At 54.1% G+C, this 12,030-nt stretch overlaps 1 protein-coding gene across 1 annotated transcript; it reads right to left on the bottom strand.

Moving 5' to 3' along the window:
* Positions 1-3,685: 3,685 nt before the first annotated feature.
* MTCH1 (mitochondrial carrier 1) lies at positions 3,686-11,710 on the bottom strand. The gene is made up of 12 exons (XM_042884046.1): positions 11,540-11,710; positions 10,628-10,712; positions 10,411-10,517; positions 9,912-9,989; positions 9,556-9,613; positions 9,164-9,215; positions 8,742-8,801; positions 6,971-7,064; positions 6,737-6,784; positions 6,481-6,548; positions 5,714-5,789; positions 3,686-5,289 (listed from the first exon to the last, which is right to left on the bottom strand). The coding sequence occupies exons 1-12, from the start codon at positions 11,708-11,710 to the stop codon at positions 5,215-5,217; spliced, it is 972 nt and encodes a 323-aa protein (XP_042739980.1). The 3' UTR covers positions 3,686-5,214.
* Positions 11,711-12,030: the final 320 nt, after the last annotated feature.

Genomic DNA, 12,030 nt, shown 5'->3' with positions numbered 1-12,030 from the left:
TGCTGGGGAGATGCCAAGAGCACGGAACAAAACACGTTTTCATCTCGCCCGCACCAGGGGCCGAGGGGCGGCCGTGCACCCCGCAGCCTCCCGGGGAGCGGCTGCCAAGCCCGCCTTGGCACGGCTCCCCAAACAAAGCCGTCACCCATCCCCGAGCAGGCGCTGACAGTAAGCAAAGTGACAGGCGCATCTCCCGCATGTTAATCCAAATGACGAGGAGCGAGCGGTGCCAGCATCCTCCCCCCCCCCCCCCCCCTTCTCCCCACACCCCCCTTTCCCCACATGCACGCGGACCCCCGGCCCCGTCCACCCCACCCTTGGCATCCGTCGGCCTCGTGCGGGGCCTTTCCTTTGGGCGGGTTTAAATCAAAACAAGCGGCCGAGCTTCGGGGGGCGAACGAGGCCGCTCGGCGTCGGCGGTACCTGCTCCGTTCCCGCTGTCTTCCTCTCGCCTTGGATGCGTGACAAGAGCCAACTCGCCTCTGGTGGGCTCTGGGAGCCGCGGGGCTGTAACCCTTTGCAGGAAGTTGGCACGGCTCCCAGGTAGGACTCGACTCCCACATGGCTCCCCCCAGCAGCCGCCGCCGCCGCCGCTGCTCCCTCCCTCCTCTCCCCACCCGGCTCTGCCCCCAGGCCCGGCGTTGCCCCACGCTGTTGCCCATGGGGCTGCCCCACGCGTTGCCGCTCTTGCACACGTACCCGTGAAGGATGACCTGGGCAACACCGAGAACAACAACTTCCTGCTCCGGCTCCCTCCAACGCCTGTTTCCACGCGGTGTGCGGCGAGACGGGGGGAGCTGGGAGGAGGTTTGGGGGTTTGTCGTCATTGAATCATGCTTTCTTTTTTTTTCTTTTTTTTTTTGACTGTATATATATATATCTCTATAATTTTTTTTTTTTTTTTTTGCTGGACCCAACACGAAAGGAAGAAAAATGGGAAGAGAACAGCTCCAAGCCAGCAAGACAATGCATGGGGGACAGGAGATTTGCACAGCTCTCGGGATCCATCTCTCCTGCCCCATTTCGGAACCCCACGCCTCATCCATGCGGTGCTCCTGAATGATTCCAGTCCGCAGTCCGGAGTCCCTCCGAGCTGCCAAGAGCATCGCAACAGGAAAGAAAGAAAGAGCGAGAGGGAGAGCGAGGCAGAGTCCTCACAATCGAGCAGCGAGAAGAGCAAGGAGAAATTAACATCCAATTAGCGCCGTGTTTAACGAGGGAGACAGAGGCGGCTGTTGTTTTATTGCCCTGTTCTTTTCAGGCACATCTGACAGGCAGCGGGGAAGGCACCCCAGCTCGAAGTGACGTCATCATATTTTATTTTTTTATATATCTTTTCTATTTTTTCCTTTTCCCCCCGTCTTTCCTCCTTCCAAGTTGCAAGGCGAGGTCTCGGCAACGCGGCCAGGGCGACGCGGGGGCTTCGAGCCGACGGCTCCGGCCTCCATCCATCCATCCATCCATCCATCCCCCCTCCCCAGCAGCGGCCCTGCAAAACAAACACCAACCCCGGCCCGAAGTCTTTGTTCTTCCAAACAATTAAAAAGGAAAAAAAAAAAAAGAAGAAGGAAAAAAATAAACATTCAGGTCAAGCCGGAGGGAACCCGGAGGAGGTTCTGCGCTCAGCGTGTCCCTGCGTCCGTCTCGCTGCCGTTCCTCTCCCGAGCCGGCTCTCTCTCGGCTTGTAAAACTTTGCTGCATGTGACGCTGCTCCCAACCTCCTTTGGCAGAGTGACAAGAACCGCGCTGCCGGGATCGGAGAGCGCAGGCGGCTTTTAAGGAAGAAACTCAATTCGCCCAGATTAGAGAATTAGGGATGTTTTAATCAAGGGACAGCGTGGGGCTGCCAGCGGGCGGCCGGGAGGGACGGCAGCGGGGTGAGCGGCCGTGAGGACGGCGATGCCGTGGCCCCGTGTGGGGCTGTGCTGTGGGGAGAGGAGCTGCGCTGCGAACCGGGGAGACTTAATGTCGTGGCCTCGGCTCTCTCCTCCCCCCGGGGCGGGGGGGCCATGCGAGCAGGGTGGGAGGAAGGCCCGACGGGGTCTCGTCGCAGGGAGGAAGCAAGGCTGCGGGGCCCCGTGCTGCTGGATGGGAGGGGGTAGTTAAGGCCGCGGCGGTCGGCGGGGGGCGCGGGCAGAGTTTCCTCCGAATGGCTCTGTGCAAAGCAGGGGGTGTGAAATGCTGCTCGACACCTCCTCGGAGCTGCCCGCAGACTGCGGCTGTGCGTGGGGACACGCGGCTGCATGGAGAGAGGCTGCACCCATCGCTGCCTCTCGTCCTCATCTCCGGCTGGATTTCCCTCTGATCCCTCCCTCTGCCTCTCGCTCTGTGCCCCCAGCAGGTCCCGCTCGATGCTCTCCATCACCTCCCACCTCACTCCTGCCTGCCGTGAGAGGGGACAGCTCTGTGATCACCGTGCCCCAGTCCCAATTCCCCACCCTGAACCCTTCCCAGCAGGACTGGGCTGCACCAGTCGCCTCTCCAGGGGTTATTTTTATTATTAAGGAACTATTTGCCTCTATGGAGCTCCCTGCTGCAGGAGAGCTGCACAAAGAGACTCAGAGGGCAGCACTGCTGCAGGGCATTGCCTCGCTGCCCGTAAGCCTAACACTGCAGTGACAGCACCGGGAAAGGTGTGCTCAGGTCTTTGTCTTAGCTGAAGGGCTTTTAGCAGCAGAGCTCTGCAGGGGAAAAGGGCCCCAGGGGGGCTCAGGGCTGCCTCGACCTGAGTTTCCCTCTCCCAGCTTCAATCTCTGTCTCCTTTGTCCCCTCGGCAGCTGGGAGCAGATGAGGCCAAAGTCCCGATGATCTCCGCTTTCCACTGGGGAACGATAAACTGCAGGCACAGGGCGGTTGCAAACTCCACCCATCCCATTTTCTGTGCTGGAGAGTCAATATTTAAACACAAGTTTGCTTCCTGGCCAGATAGGAGAACGCCAGGGCCGTGCACGGGTCCTCAGCACCGGACCCAACCCTCCTTCCATCCCACTTCATTTGTTCTCCCAACCGCAGTTTCAGCCCTGAGCTCCTCTGTTGTAGCAGCAGGGCCCCATCCTTGTCACCTGTGCTGCACGGGCTGGGCATCCAATTAACAGGCAGCAATTAAAAGGGAGGGGCTGGTGATGTTTTCTCCTTGTCTGTTCCTGGTGCAGCTGCTGTCCCAGTAGAGGGACACCTCAAAGGAAGCGAGGGACAAGAAGAACCAGAAAGCAGGAGGTAAGGAAGTTAAGGACCGTATGAGTGACAGCCCCTGCTCTGAGGTCAGGCTGGGGTTGTGAATCACCTCCTGTGTGCTACCTGAAGGCCTCTGAAACCTGGTTTTCATTTAAAATGGGTTGAAAGCTGCATTTAAGAGTTGTTTCGAGCAAAGTTTGTGAGCCACGGTGAATTGAAGAGAGGTGGTTAAAAGAAATAGTGCTTCTCAATTGCAGCCAGGGTGCGTGCAAGGTGAAGGTGCTACAGGAGGCTTTGCAGAGGTGTGAACAGCAGAAGGTGGCCTTTATTTGGAGGATAAAGACCAAGTGCCTGATGTGGGCTGTGCAGCACCTGATGTTGAGATACACAGGAAATCAGCTCCTGTATTAAAAGAAATGCCTTAAATGGAGACCCTTCCTGAGCAAAGGAGCCCGTTGTACAAAACAGATTAACGTTGCCTTAGAAAAGAAAAAGAAACAAGCAAGGAGAGTCGTTTTATAGCTGTATTTTGGAGCATAGTTAAATCCTCTTTAAAACAATTTCTGGTTAGGGGTCAGGGCCATGCATTGAGTGTTGTTACTGTAACACAAACCTTAAGGGAGCAGGGGGAGGACAGACAGGACCGACTTCACAACACCAAAGGGAGCTTTTGGGGACAGCAGCCTCCACGTGTGCTGCTGCTGCCCCTGCCTGCAGCCTGCTCAGGGCCCCAAAACCTCTTCCCAGGGAGTGCAGTAACACACTGAACTCTGTGCAAAAGACTGCTTCGTGGGGAACAGAAGTGGGGGAAATCTGCCTGGCTGTGGTAGCAGCACAGACCGGTGGGGGGGAAGGGGAGGAACAACAGTAATTCTGTGTCTGGGAACTGAGGATAAATCCTGCACTGCTGTCACAGGTGAGCCCTGCTATGCAAGGGCCTGCCGTGTCACTGCATGTGTGAGAAGCCTGTGGCTCTGTTCCCAAGCCTTTGGCTGGCTGAGATTTATTCCTTTGCTTCAGACAGCGATGGGCCTGGTGCCTCTATTGCAAGACAAACCCTCCTGCTTGTAGCAGTTAGCAGATCAACACCTCCAACAGCCCAGCACCATAACAGGACTCTGTGCTTGTCCATCAGCGAGTGGCGATGCCGCCCTGGGGGGGAGATGCTCATGTGATGCAGCATGATCCAGCATGGAAACACTGTACCTGAGCAGGGGCTGATCCAACCAGGGACCAAACCCTTCCCTTAGAAACATGCACGCTGCCTGCAGTACACCCAGCCTCCCTGGGCTGTGAGGCACATCCTAAATGCGCTCCTCCCAGTGCAAAAGGCTTTCCCACAGCAGACACCGTGTGCCACGCACATCCTGAAGTGCCTCCTCCATCTTCTGATGCTGTCCTGGAGTCAAGTCATACCTTTCTCTTAAGGACACGTGTTGCACTTCATTGTAGTGGGACTGTTTCTCTTTTCTGTTTTGAAGTTAATATTTCCCTTTCATGCCCAAGGGAGCTGGGCTGCTCCCTAGAGTTTAGATACCCTGAAGTTTGCGTCTCAGTCTTGACTGTTCAGTACAAGCTACCTGCCACACACATCAGCCCTCTCCACGAGACACAAGACAGGAGCTGGTTGTGCTGCTGCTGCTCTTCTCAGCAGGGCAGCCCTGGATCTCTTGCCGCTTCTCAGCTTAGGCAGAACGAAGCAGTCTTTTGTCCCTGCATCCTGGGGCTGGTTTCTTTAGCATCCGGGCATTTTCTGGTTTCACAGGCTTTCCCAGTACCGTCAGATTCACAGACCAGAGAAACATCCTTCTGCTCTCTCTCCTATGTGTCCTGATCAAGATAGCCATGAGGAAGGGGCTTTGACTCAGCTGGAGCCTGAAGCCAGATCACTGCAGGCCAATTGGTGGTTGGCCTTGCTGGAAGGGAGGTGCCTTGGTCTGGCACCACAGACTTTGGATCAAAAAGAACAAATATACATATGGAAACAAGCTTAGGGTTCTTCAAGGAGTCCAAGTTTGTACTTCTCCCTGCAAGCTGGGGTCAGTCGATAGGGAAGCAGGCTGCTTGCATGGGTGCTCTGCGGAAGAGCAGGCTGGAACCACGGAACAGCTGCCCCTGAGGAGGAAAACAACGGGGTTAGGGCATCCATGCTGAAGTGCTGCTTTGCTGCTAGGTTAGCAGGGAAGGAATGAGACGTGTCTGCTGCAGGGCTGCCAGCCCTGAGCACCCCAGGTTGCTACAGAAGAGAAAGTGGGGCTTCAACCCTGGGAGCATTGGGGTCAGGCACTGCTAACAAGGATGCGTGACGGGGCAGAGCTGTGGGGCTTTGCTCTTATGCAGTGCCTGAGGTTGGAGGCTGCAAGCTAAGGTAACAGGAACACACCAGTACTGCCGTGCCTGGTACCAGTGCCGTAACTGGAAGGATGGAAGGAGTTACAGAGCACATCAGGAATGCAGCACAGGTACCTGAGGGCAGTGCCAGAGCCCTCAGGAAGAAGTGAAGGGAACCCAAAGCACTGTGTGTGCCTTGTTCCCTCACCTGGCTACTGAGATACCTCCAGCAATGGATCCAGGATGTGAATGCAGGAGCATAAGGAGGGAGGCCGGCACGCAACCTGCATGGCAATGAAAAATAGCTGAGATGATCTGTACAGCTGTCACAACATCCAGAGATAACACAAGTGTAAGTGAGGACACAGACACAGTGTCTGCACTGGGCTGAAGGCCAAATGACCAGCTTGTTACACTGCAGTGGATCATCTAATTTCATTACCCCAGGAGCGTACAAACAAGGAGTGTTACCTGAATACCTTAGGAAAGCAGGACTGTCTGCTATATCTACACCTTCAAGGAGCAGATATCAAGAGAGCATCACGCCAGCTGGTGAGATCCAAACCCATTCCCATAAGCACACACACAGAAAGACACAGGAAGCAGCAGAACTGGGGAAGCAGGCTAGGTGAAGGAGTTACTGCTGCTTGGTCCTGTTTCTCACCTGTCTCCCTGTGCTGCATTAACAGCTTTGCATTTCTTCATGCCTGTTCCCTTTGATCCCTTCTGCCTCTGGTCTAGTTCAGATCAGGCTGTACCACCACCACTCTCCCAATTATTCCTCCCCATCTGAGCTTTCATTCTGCTTGCCTGTTCCCTCTGATCTAACACTGTAAGTAACCTGGGATGGGAAACCAGGTGCCTATGTAAAGTGCCATACAGTTTATGGTTCTGCATGAAGGCTTTACGATGGTAAAGGCTTCAGACAACAAGAGACTGGAGGGAAAGCATCAGATCTCAGTGTGACAGACGTACCCACAGTTGTTCACTGCCATGAGATCTCCCACGAGAAGAAATGGATACGTCAGCATGCTCATTGCAATCTGAAAGCACAGAAGTCTGGTAGCATCTCTCACGTTCATGACAAAAGCAGTATTTCTAGCATGTGAGTTAAGTTATCCTCATCTTTGGATGTAGAGACTTCAAACGCACCCGCTCTGCCCCCAGACCACGAGCTCTCACCCCACAGACAGCAGGAGGCAGAGGGATGCTGTGGCAGTTCTCTACGTACCCCCATCACGAATTTCGTGTAGCTCCGGATCACCGACGCCTGGCTGAACTGAAAAGAGAAGCCAAAGGATTATGGAGGAGGTGGATGATACCAGGCTGTCCCTGTCGCTTCGTGACATCCCTCTGAGCCTGAGATTAGTCTGCTCCAGTGTTAGTCTCCCCTCCCCATTGATGCCTTGCAGCTCAAAGTGCTCGGTGCAGATTCCCAAGCCCTTTGCAGGGCAGTTCCACTCACGTTATCATCCACTGCGTAGGTGTTGATGAAGTGAGCCAAGAGATTGCAGCACCAGAGGAAGATGACATCCCCCAGGATGTGAGGGACTAAACCTCTGCAATGGTAAAAACACAGGCGTGAGGTGCAGAAGGATCCAAGCCCCCCCCTTCCCTCTGCCAACACGGAGGAATCCCACTCCACAGAATGCATCTTTATTTTGGGAGGAGCTGAAAGGAGAAGGGGAGACTTTAGGGAAGAGCTCTTGTGGACCTCAGGGGATCAGTTTTGTTTCCTGCTCTGATTGCTGCAGCAGTAGAAAAGCAGTTGGGAAAACATGCTCTGGAGCAGCCTGCTCCACTTGCTGTTTTATTGTCAAGAGCATTTCAGAGCCCAGAGAACTGGTGCTGGTCTGCTTGCAGCAGGAGATTGCTGCAGATACAGGGGAATCAAGTCAGTCCATCCACTGAAATATCTTCCTCTCTAGCTGGACATGCCCTCAGAGTGAGCGTAGAGGTTGTCAGGCAATGAGAAATAAATGGTCCTCAATGATTGTAAGGGAATTCAGATGGCACTAGGAGCGCTGAGAGCAGAACAGCAACAGTTTGGTCCTGCAGATGTAGTTTGTGTTCCCCTTGTGGCAGTGTGATTTCCTAGCGGAGTCGCAGAGCGTACAGAACTTCAAAGCCCTCTTGAGACATTTTGCATTGTGTTAAAACCTTTCCTGTGAACCATGAAGTTTAATTAGGCTACCAACAGTGTTTATTTCATTGGAAAGAGGGAACATAGCCAGCTCCTTCCATGGGCTGTTTTTTAGGGAGCTGGAGGAGAGGGGACTGAGGCTGAAGCTCAGGGAGCATCGTGGAGGAAGTGGCATTCAGGGGTGATGTGGAGCTGCAGATCCTGCAGAACAGCTGTAGGCTGCAAATTAGATGTGGAGACACCTGGTTAAGGGGGGTCTCTGTAGACCTCCAGCTCTTTCTCCGTGGGGAAAAATAGTGAGGCACCCTGTTCACCTCTTGCTGATGTGTTCCTGTTTCATCTGAAAGCTCAGACTTTGTGATTCCAGAGCCAAACACATCAGGCCTGAAAGCCCCTCCTGAAATTTCAGAGCTGCCTTTGCCATGATTGAAGTAACAAAGCAAGTTACCTCTGCACCAGGAGCAGAGGCAGCAGGAAGCTCTGTCTTACAGATGTGAGAAAAAGTCAAGAAGTGTTAATTAAGAACTGAAGCAAGGAAGTGTCTGCTGGACCTCTGCTTTAGTGATGCTGTCAGTTCACCATGCTTCACACAATGGGCTCTGAGCTCCTTTGGGCAAACAGTTGCTCCTGCACTGTGCAGTGTTCTGCTCCTATCAGATGGGCAAACCTGCTGCCAGCATGAACCACCTGTTCATTACAAGCACCCATGGTGCTTTTCAGAGGAATGTGCTTCTTATCCAGGCCCTGGCTCTTATTTCAACAAGGAGCCTCATTGTTGCACTTGAACTTGGTGCCTGTTGCACAAACAAATGCTTTAAATGCTTCTTTGCTGAAACACAAAGAAGCACGAGCAGCGTGGGAGGGGTAAAAGCTCAGTAAAAATACTGAGTTTTCCCTGGGCTCTAAAAGTACGATTGAAGATAAGATCAGGGGAAAACTTAATGGTCAAACTGGAGCTCTGTCAAAGGCACAGATTCAAGCTCTGCTCACAGGAGTGATGTGAGAGTCCTGCAGGCAGACAAGGCTACTGGTAGGAGGGAGCTCAGGGGGTCATCAGCACCTATGGGAGAAGATATTCAAACAACTCACGTACACAAAGAATCCCAGGATCCCTTCCTCCTTGAATATCCTGCCAATAGCTCTGAATACACCGCTGCCAAGAAAGGAGGAGAGCTGTAAGCATGTGGAGGTTGTCCCTCAGACAGCTTCCTTTTCTATCAGCATTTAAAACAAAAAGGCAGGAATCTCACTGAGTGATCAGCAAGGTGCACTGCAGCCACCAAAACACCCAGTGGCACAAAGCTGAACTGAAAGGGATTCCAGGGGCAGAGTCCAGCCTTCCCACATCCCTTCACCCTGCTGTCATCCACCCTCTGAACATAGCTCAGATTCATTTTTCTGTCTCCCAGACCTCCTGGATTACCACATCCCCCACAGTGTGGGAGCACCAGGCAGGCCTGACTTCAGGACTTGTGTTTTTCTGTGCCCAAACTCTCCACAACTGCAGCCATTCACCTGTATTTGACTTCCCGGCCGACAAACTGGACCATGCAGCGCATAGAGATCACTAAGAGGAAAGAAAGGAAGGAGTTTGGGTTGCAATGGATGCAAAGGAGAATGTAACCCAGTCTTTTTTGCCAGCCCTTCATGCAGGTCAGCTCCTCTCAGTGGCCCTCATCAATACAAGGCACGTTACATACTGGTCCTCTCCCTCAGTATGTAGTTATGGGTCGGTTCCTCACGGCCAAGCTGAATATCAGCCATCTCAACACTGGGACCCACATCTGTTCTGTGGTTTCATACAAAGCCGCTTCTGTTTACGTGATGAGCTTCTCTATCAGAGTTTTGGGGGCTGTGCTCAGTCAGTTCCTTGGCCTGGGGAGGACGGGCAGAGGGACAGGACTCACCGTGCAGCGGATGTGACACAACCCGGGACACGCACTGCATCATCATCTCGTGAGATGTCTGCAGAGAAAATGGCATGAAAAGTTCCTCCTGTGCAGACTGGGTCCCTTCCCTCAGTGCAGCTCAACCCACTTCAGATCCCAGACCTGCTTTTCAATCTGTTTTTTTTGTGGCAAGCCTCTATTTCTATGAAATATTTCACATCTGCGTACAGTGGCTCCAAATGCTGCAGCCTTTTTACCTGGAACTCCTCCACAATTCCACCCACAAGCCACATTTTAAGCTGCCTCTGCTTTCAAGGCACATCCCCAGTGTGATCTCCCTCATCACTCGCTGACACTGCACAGCCATTTCTCACCTCTTTCACCACTTTCCTAAGGGAAGTCTTCACATCATCCTTGTTAGACACGTGTTCCATGTCCTCCAGTGGAAAGGCCTGAGGAGGAAGAGAAGAAACACAAGGTCAAAACTGATGGAGATGCTGACCTGCAAACCCTTGACTTGAGGAGGAAAACCATGAGCTTCTGTGCTCTAAAATGCATGGGAAAAAAAATCCAGGAAAAAGGGAAGACGGGGGAAGGATGGGTGGAAAGTAAAAATGGTTGAAAACCGTCACGAAACTGCTTGCCAAAGACAAAAGGCAAACGGGCGCTCAAGTTAAACTAAGATTCCCACTAAAATAAGTTTTGGGGATATGGGTATTTTTTTCCTTTTGTCCTGGAGGACTATTTGGAGCTACGAGGAGACAGCATATGCAGTCATGGCTGGTTGCAAGCATGTGCAGCCTCTGTGGCTCTGCTGCAGTAGCACTGGCTGCCCCGACAAGCTGATTTATGGAGAGAGAAGCCGACCTTTACCTTCTTTACGCTCCCCCTGGTGATGGTTGATAAAGTGCTTGAGATGAGGCGAGGAGTAAGGCCACGGAAGAGGCCTCTCTTCCCATCCACTTTCACAATGTGTCTGGCTGGGTAAGAAAACACCAGGCTGCTGTCAGTTTGAGAAGCAGCTGAGCCACAGAGAGCACTCTGCCCTGCCAGAGCACAGGCTGCATGGGTTGGCCACAGGAAGACTCACCGTAGGTGAAGAAGCCAGGCAGGTACAGTACTTTCCTTCCCAGTACATTTCTTCCAACAGTTGGAGGTAGTGGTTCGTGCCCGACCTGCAGAACAAACCCTGTGAGCAGATCCCCAGCTCAGTTCTGGCAGTCCTGACCCTGACAGACCGCGTGGCCTCCATCCCATCTGCCTGAGCTGCTGAATGGCTGTCCCCCCCCCATCACCCTACGACAGATGGGGATCTCATGATGCAGGCAGTCCCTTTCCTGTTACACAGGGTTCCTGGGGTTCAAGAGGCCCTCATCCCCCCCATTTTATAAGGGTTTCTATTACAGAGGGGATCTCAGGATGAAAAGGGATGATGACCCACAGTGTCATATAAAGATTTTCAATCCTTTGTTCTATAGCAATCCCCACTGTGTCAGTATTTTCATCTTCATCCCATTCTGCGGGTCCTCACTGCTGTCTCATACAGGGCTATGTATGATTTCCTATTCCCTGTTACAGAGCCGTCCCTGATGCAGAAATATCCTCATTCCCCCAGGGCTCCCCAGCTTATAGGCACCTCCATCCTCGCAGTGACAGCTGGGATCTCTGTGACACGGGGACCGTGGTGACAGATTGCCATCCCATCTCACACCCTGTGCCCCCTCCTCCCCCCCCTACACACACATTATAAGGAGCTCCCATCGCTACATACGGGGCTTCCCTTTGTACGGAGGTCCTCACAGCTCATCCCGTAACCCTCTGTAAGGAGGAAGGGGTTCCCCATCGTTACACAGGCCGTCACTCCATAGGGATGCCCCACTCCCCGGGATGTCCTCATCCCCCCGCACACCGCTGCCAACACCGCACAGTTCCTCGTTCCTCCCTGCCCCCAAACGGGGGTCTAGGCCCCCACACACCCCCACACACACACCCAGCCCCGGACCTGGACGAGCAGCTTGACGTAGAGCAGCGGGTGGCTGGCGGCGGCGAGCCCGGCACCCAGCGCCACGAACAGCCCCTCGGTGCCCTCGGCCCGGCCCGGCCCGGCCACGGCTCCAGACCCGCCGCCAGGGGGCGCCCGCGCCACCGAGGGCAGCGGTGCTTCGCCCGCCATGGCCCCGCCGCCGCCGCCACTGCGCCTGCGCCGCGCCTTGCGTCGTGCGTCACCGCGCTGCCGGGAGCGGTGGGCGGGACCATAATGCGAGGCTGCGGGGGGGGGGGGGAACGGCTGGCAGAGCGCGGGGCGTAAGGCGGCCGTGACGGTGCCTGGCGCGCCGTTGAGACTGCATTTGTGTATGCCCTTGTTCCTGTGAATATTTTATGCTCCTGTTTCATGTTTGTGTTCTATTTAAAATATTGTATTCGCCTAGTCGTAGTCTGGTTCCTCCGCTCGCCCCGGCAGCTCTCGGCCGCGCTTTTAAATTAACCCGGTGC

The sequence above is a fragment of the Lagopus leucura genome, unplaced genomic scaffold, assembly GCF_019238085.1.
Source record: "Lagopus leucura isolate 7727_CA_CO unplaced genomic scaffold, USGS_WTPT01 Super-Scaffold_100043, whole genome shotgun sequence".
Lineage (NCBI taxonomy): Eukaryota > Metazoa > Chordata > Aves > Galliformes > Phasianidae > Lagopus > Lagopus leucura.
This window is presented reverse-complemented; position numbering and strand designations above follow the sequence as displayed.

What these genes read in the sequence shown, in the direction of transcription:
- MTCH1 (XM_042884046.1), bottom strand. Translation starts at nt 11,710, where the DNA reads ATGGCGGGCGAAGCACCGCTGCCCTCGGTGGCGCGGGCGCCCCCTGGC. An exon ending in GGCCGGGAAGTCAAATACAG is followed by an intron (nt 8,802 to 9,163) that starts GTGAATGGCTGC and finishes CTTTCTTGGCAG; the next exon opens with CGGTGTATTCAGAGCTATTG. An exon ending in GGGATCCTGGGATTCTTTGT is followed by an intron (nt 7,065 to 8,741) that starts GTACGTGAGTTG and finishes TTACCATTGCAG; the next exon opens with AGGTTTAGTCCCTCACATCC.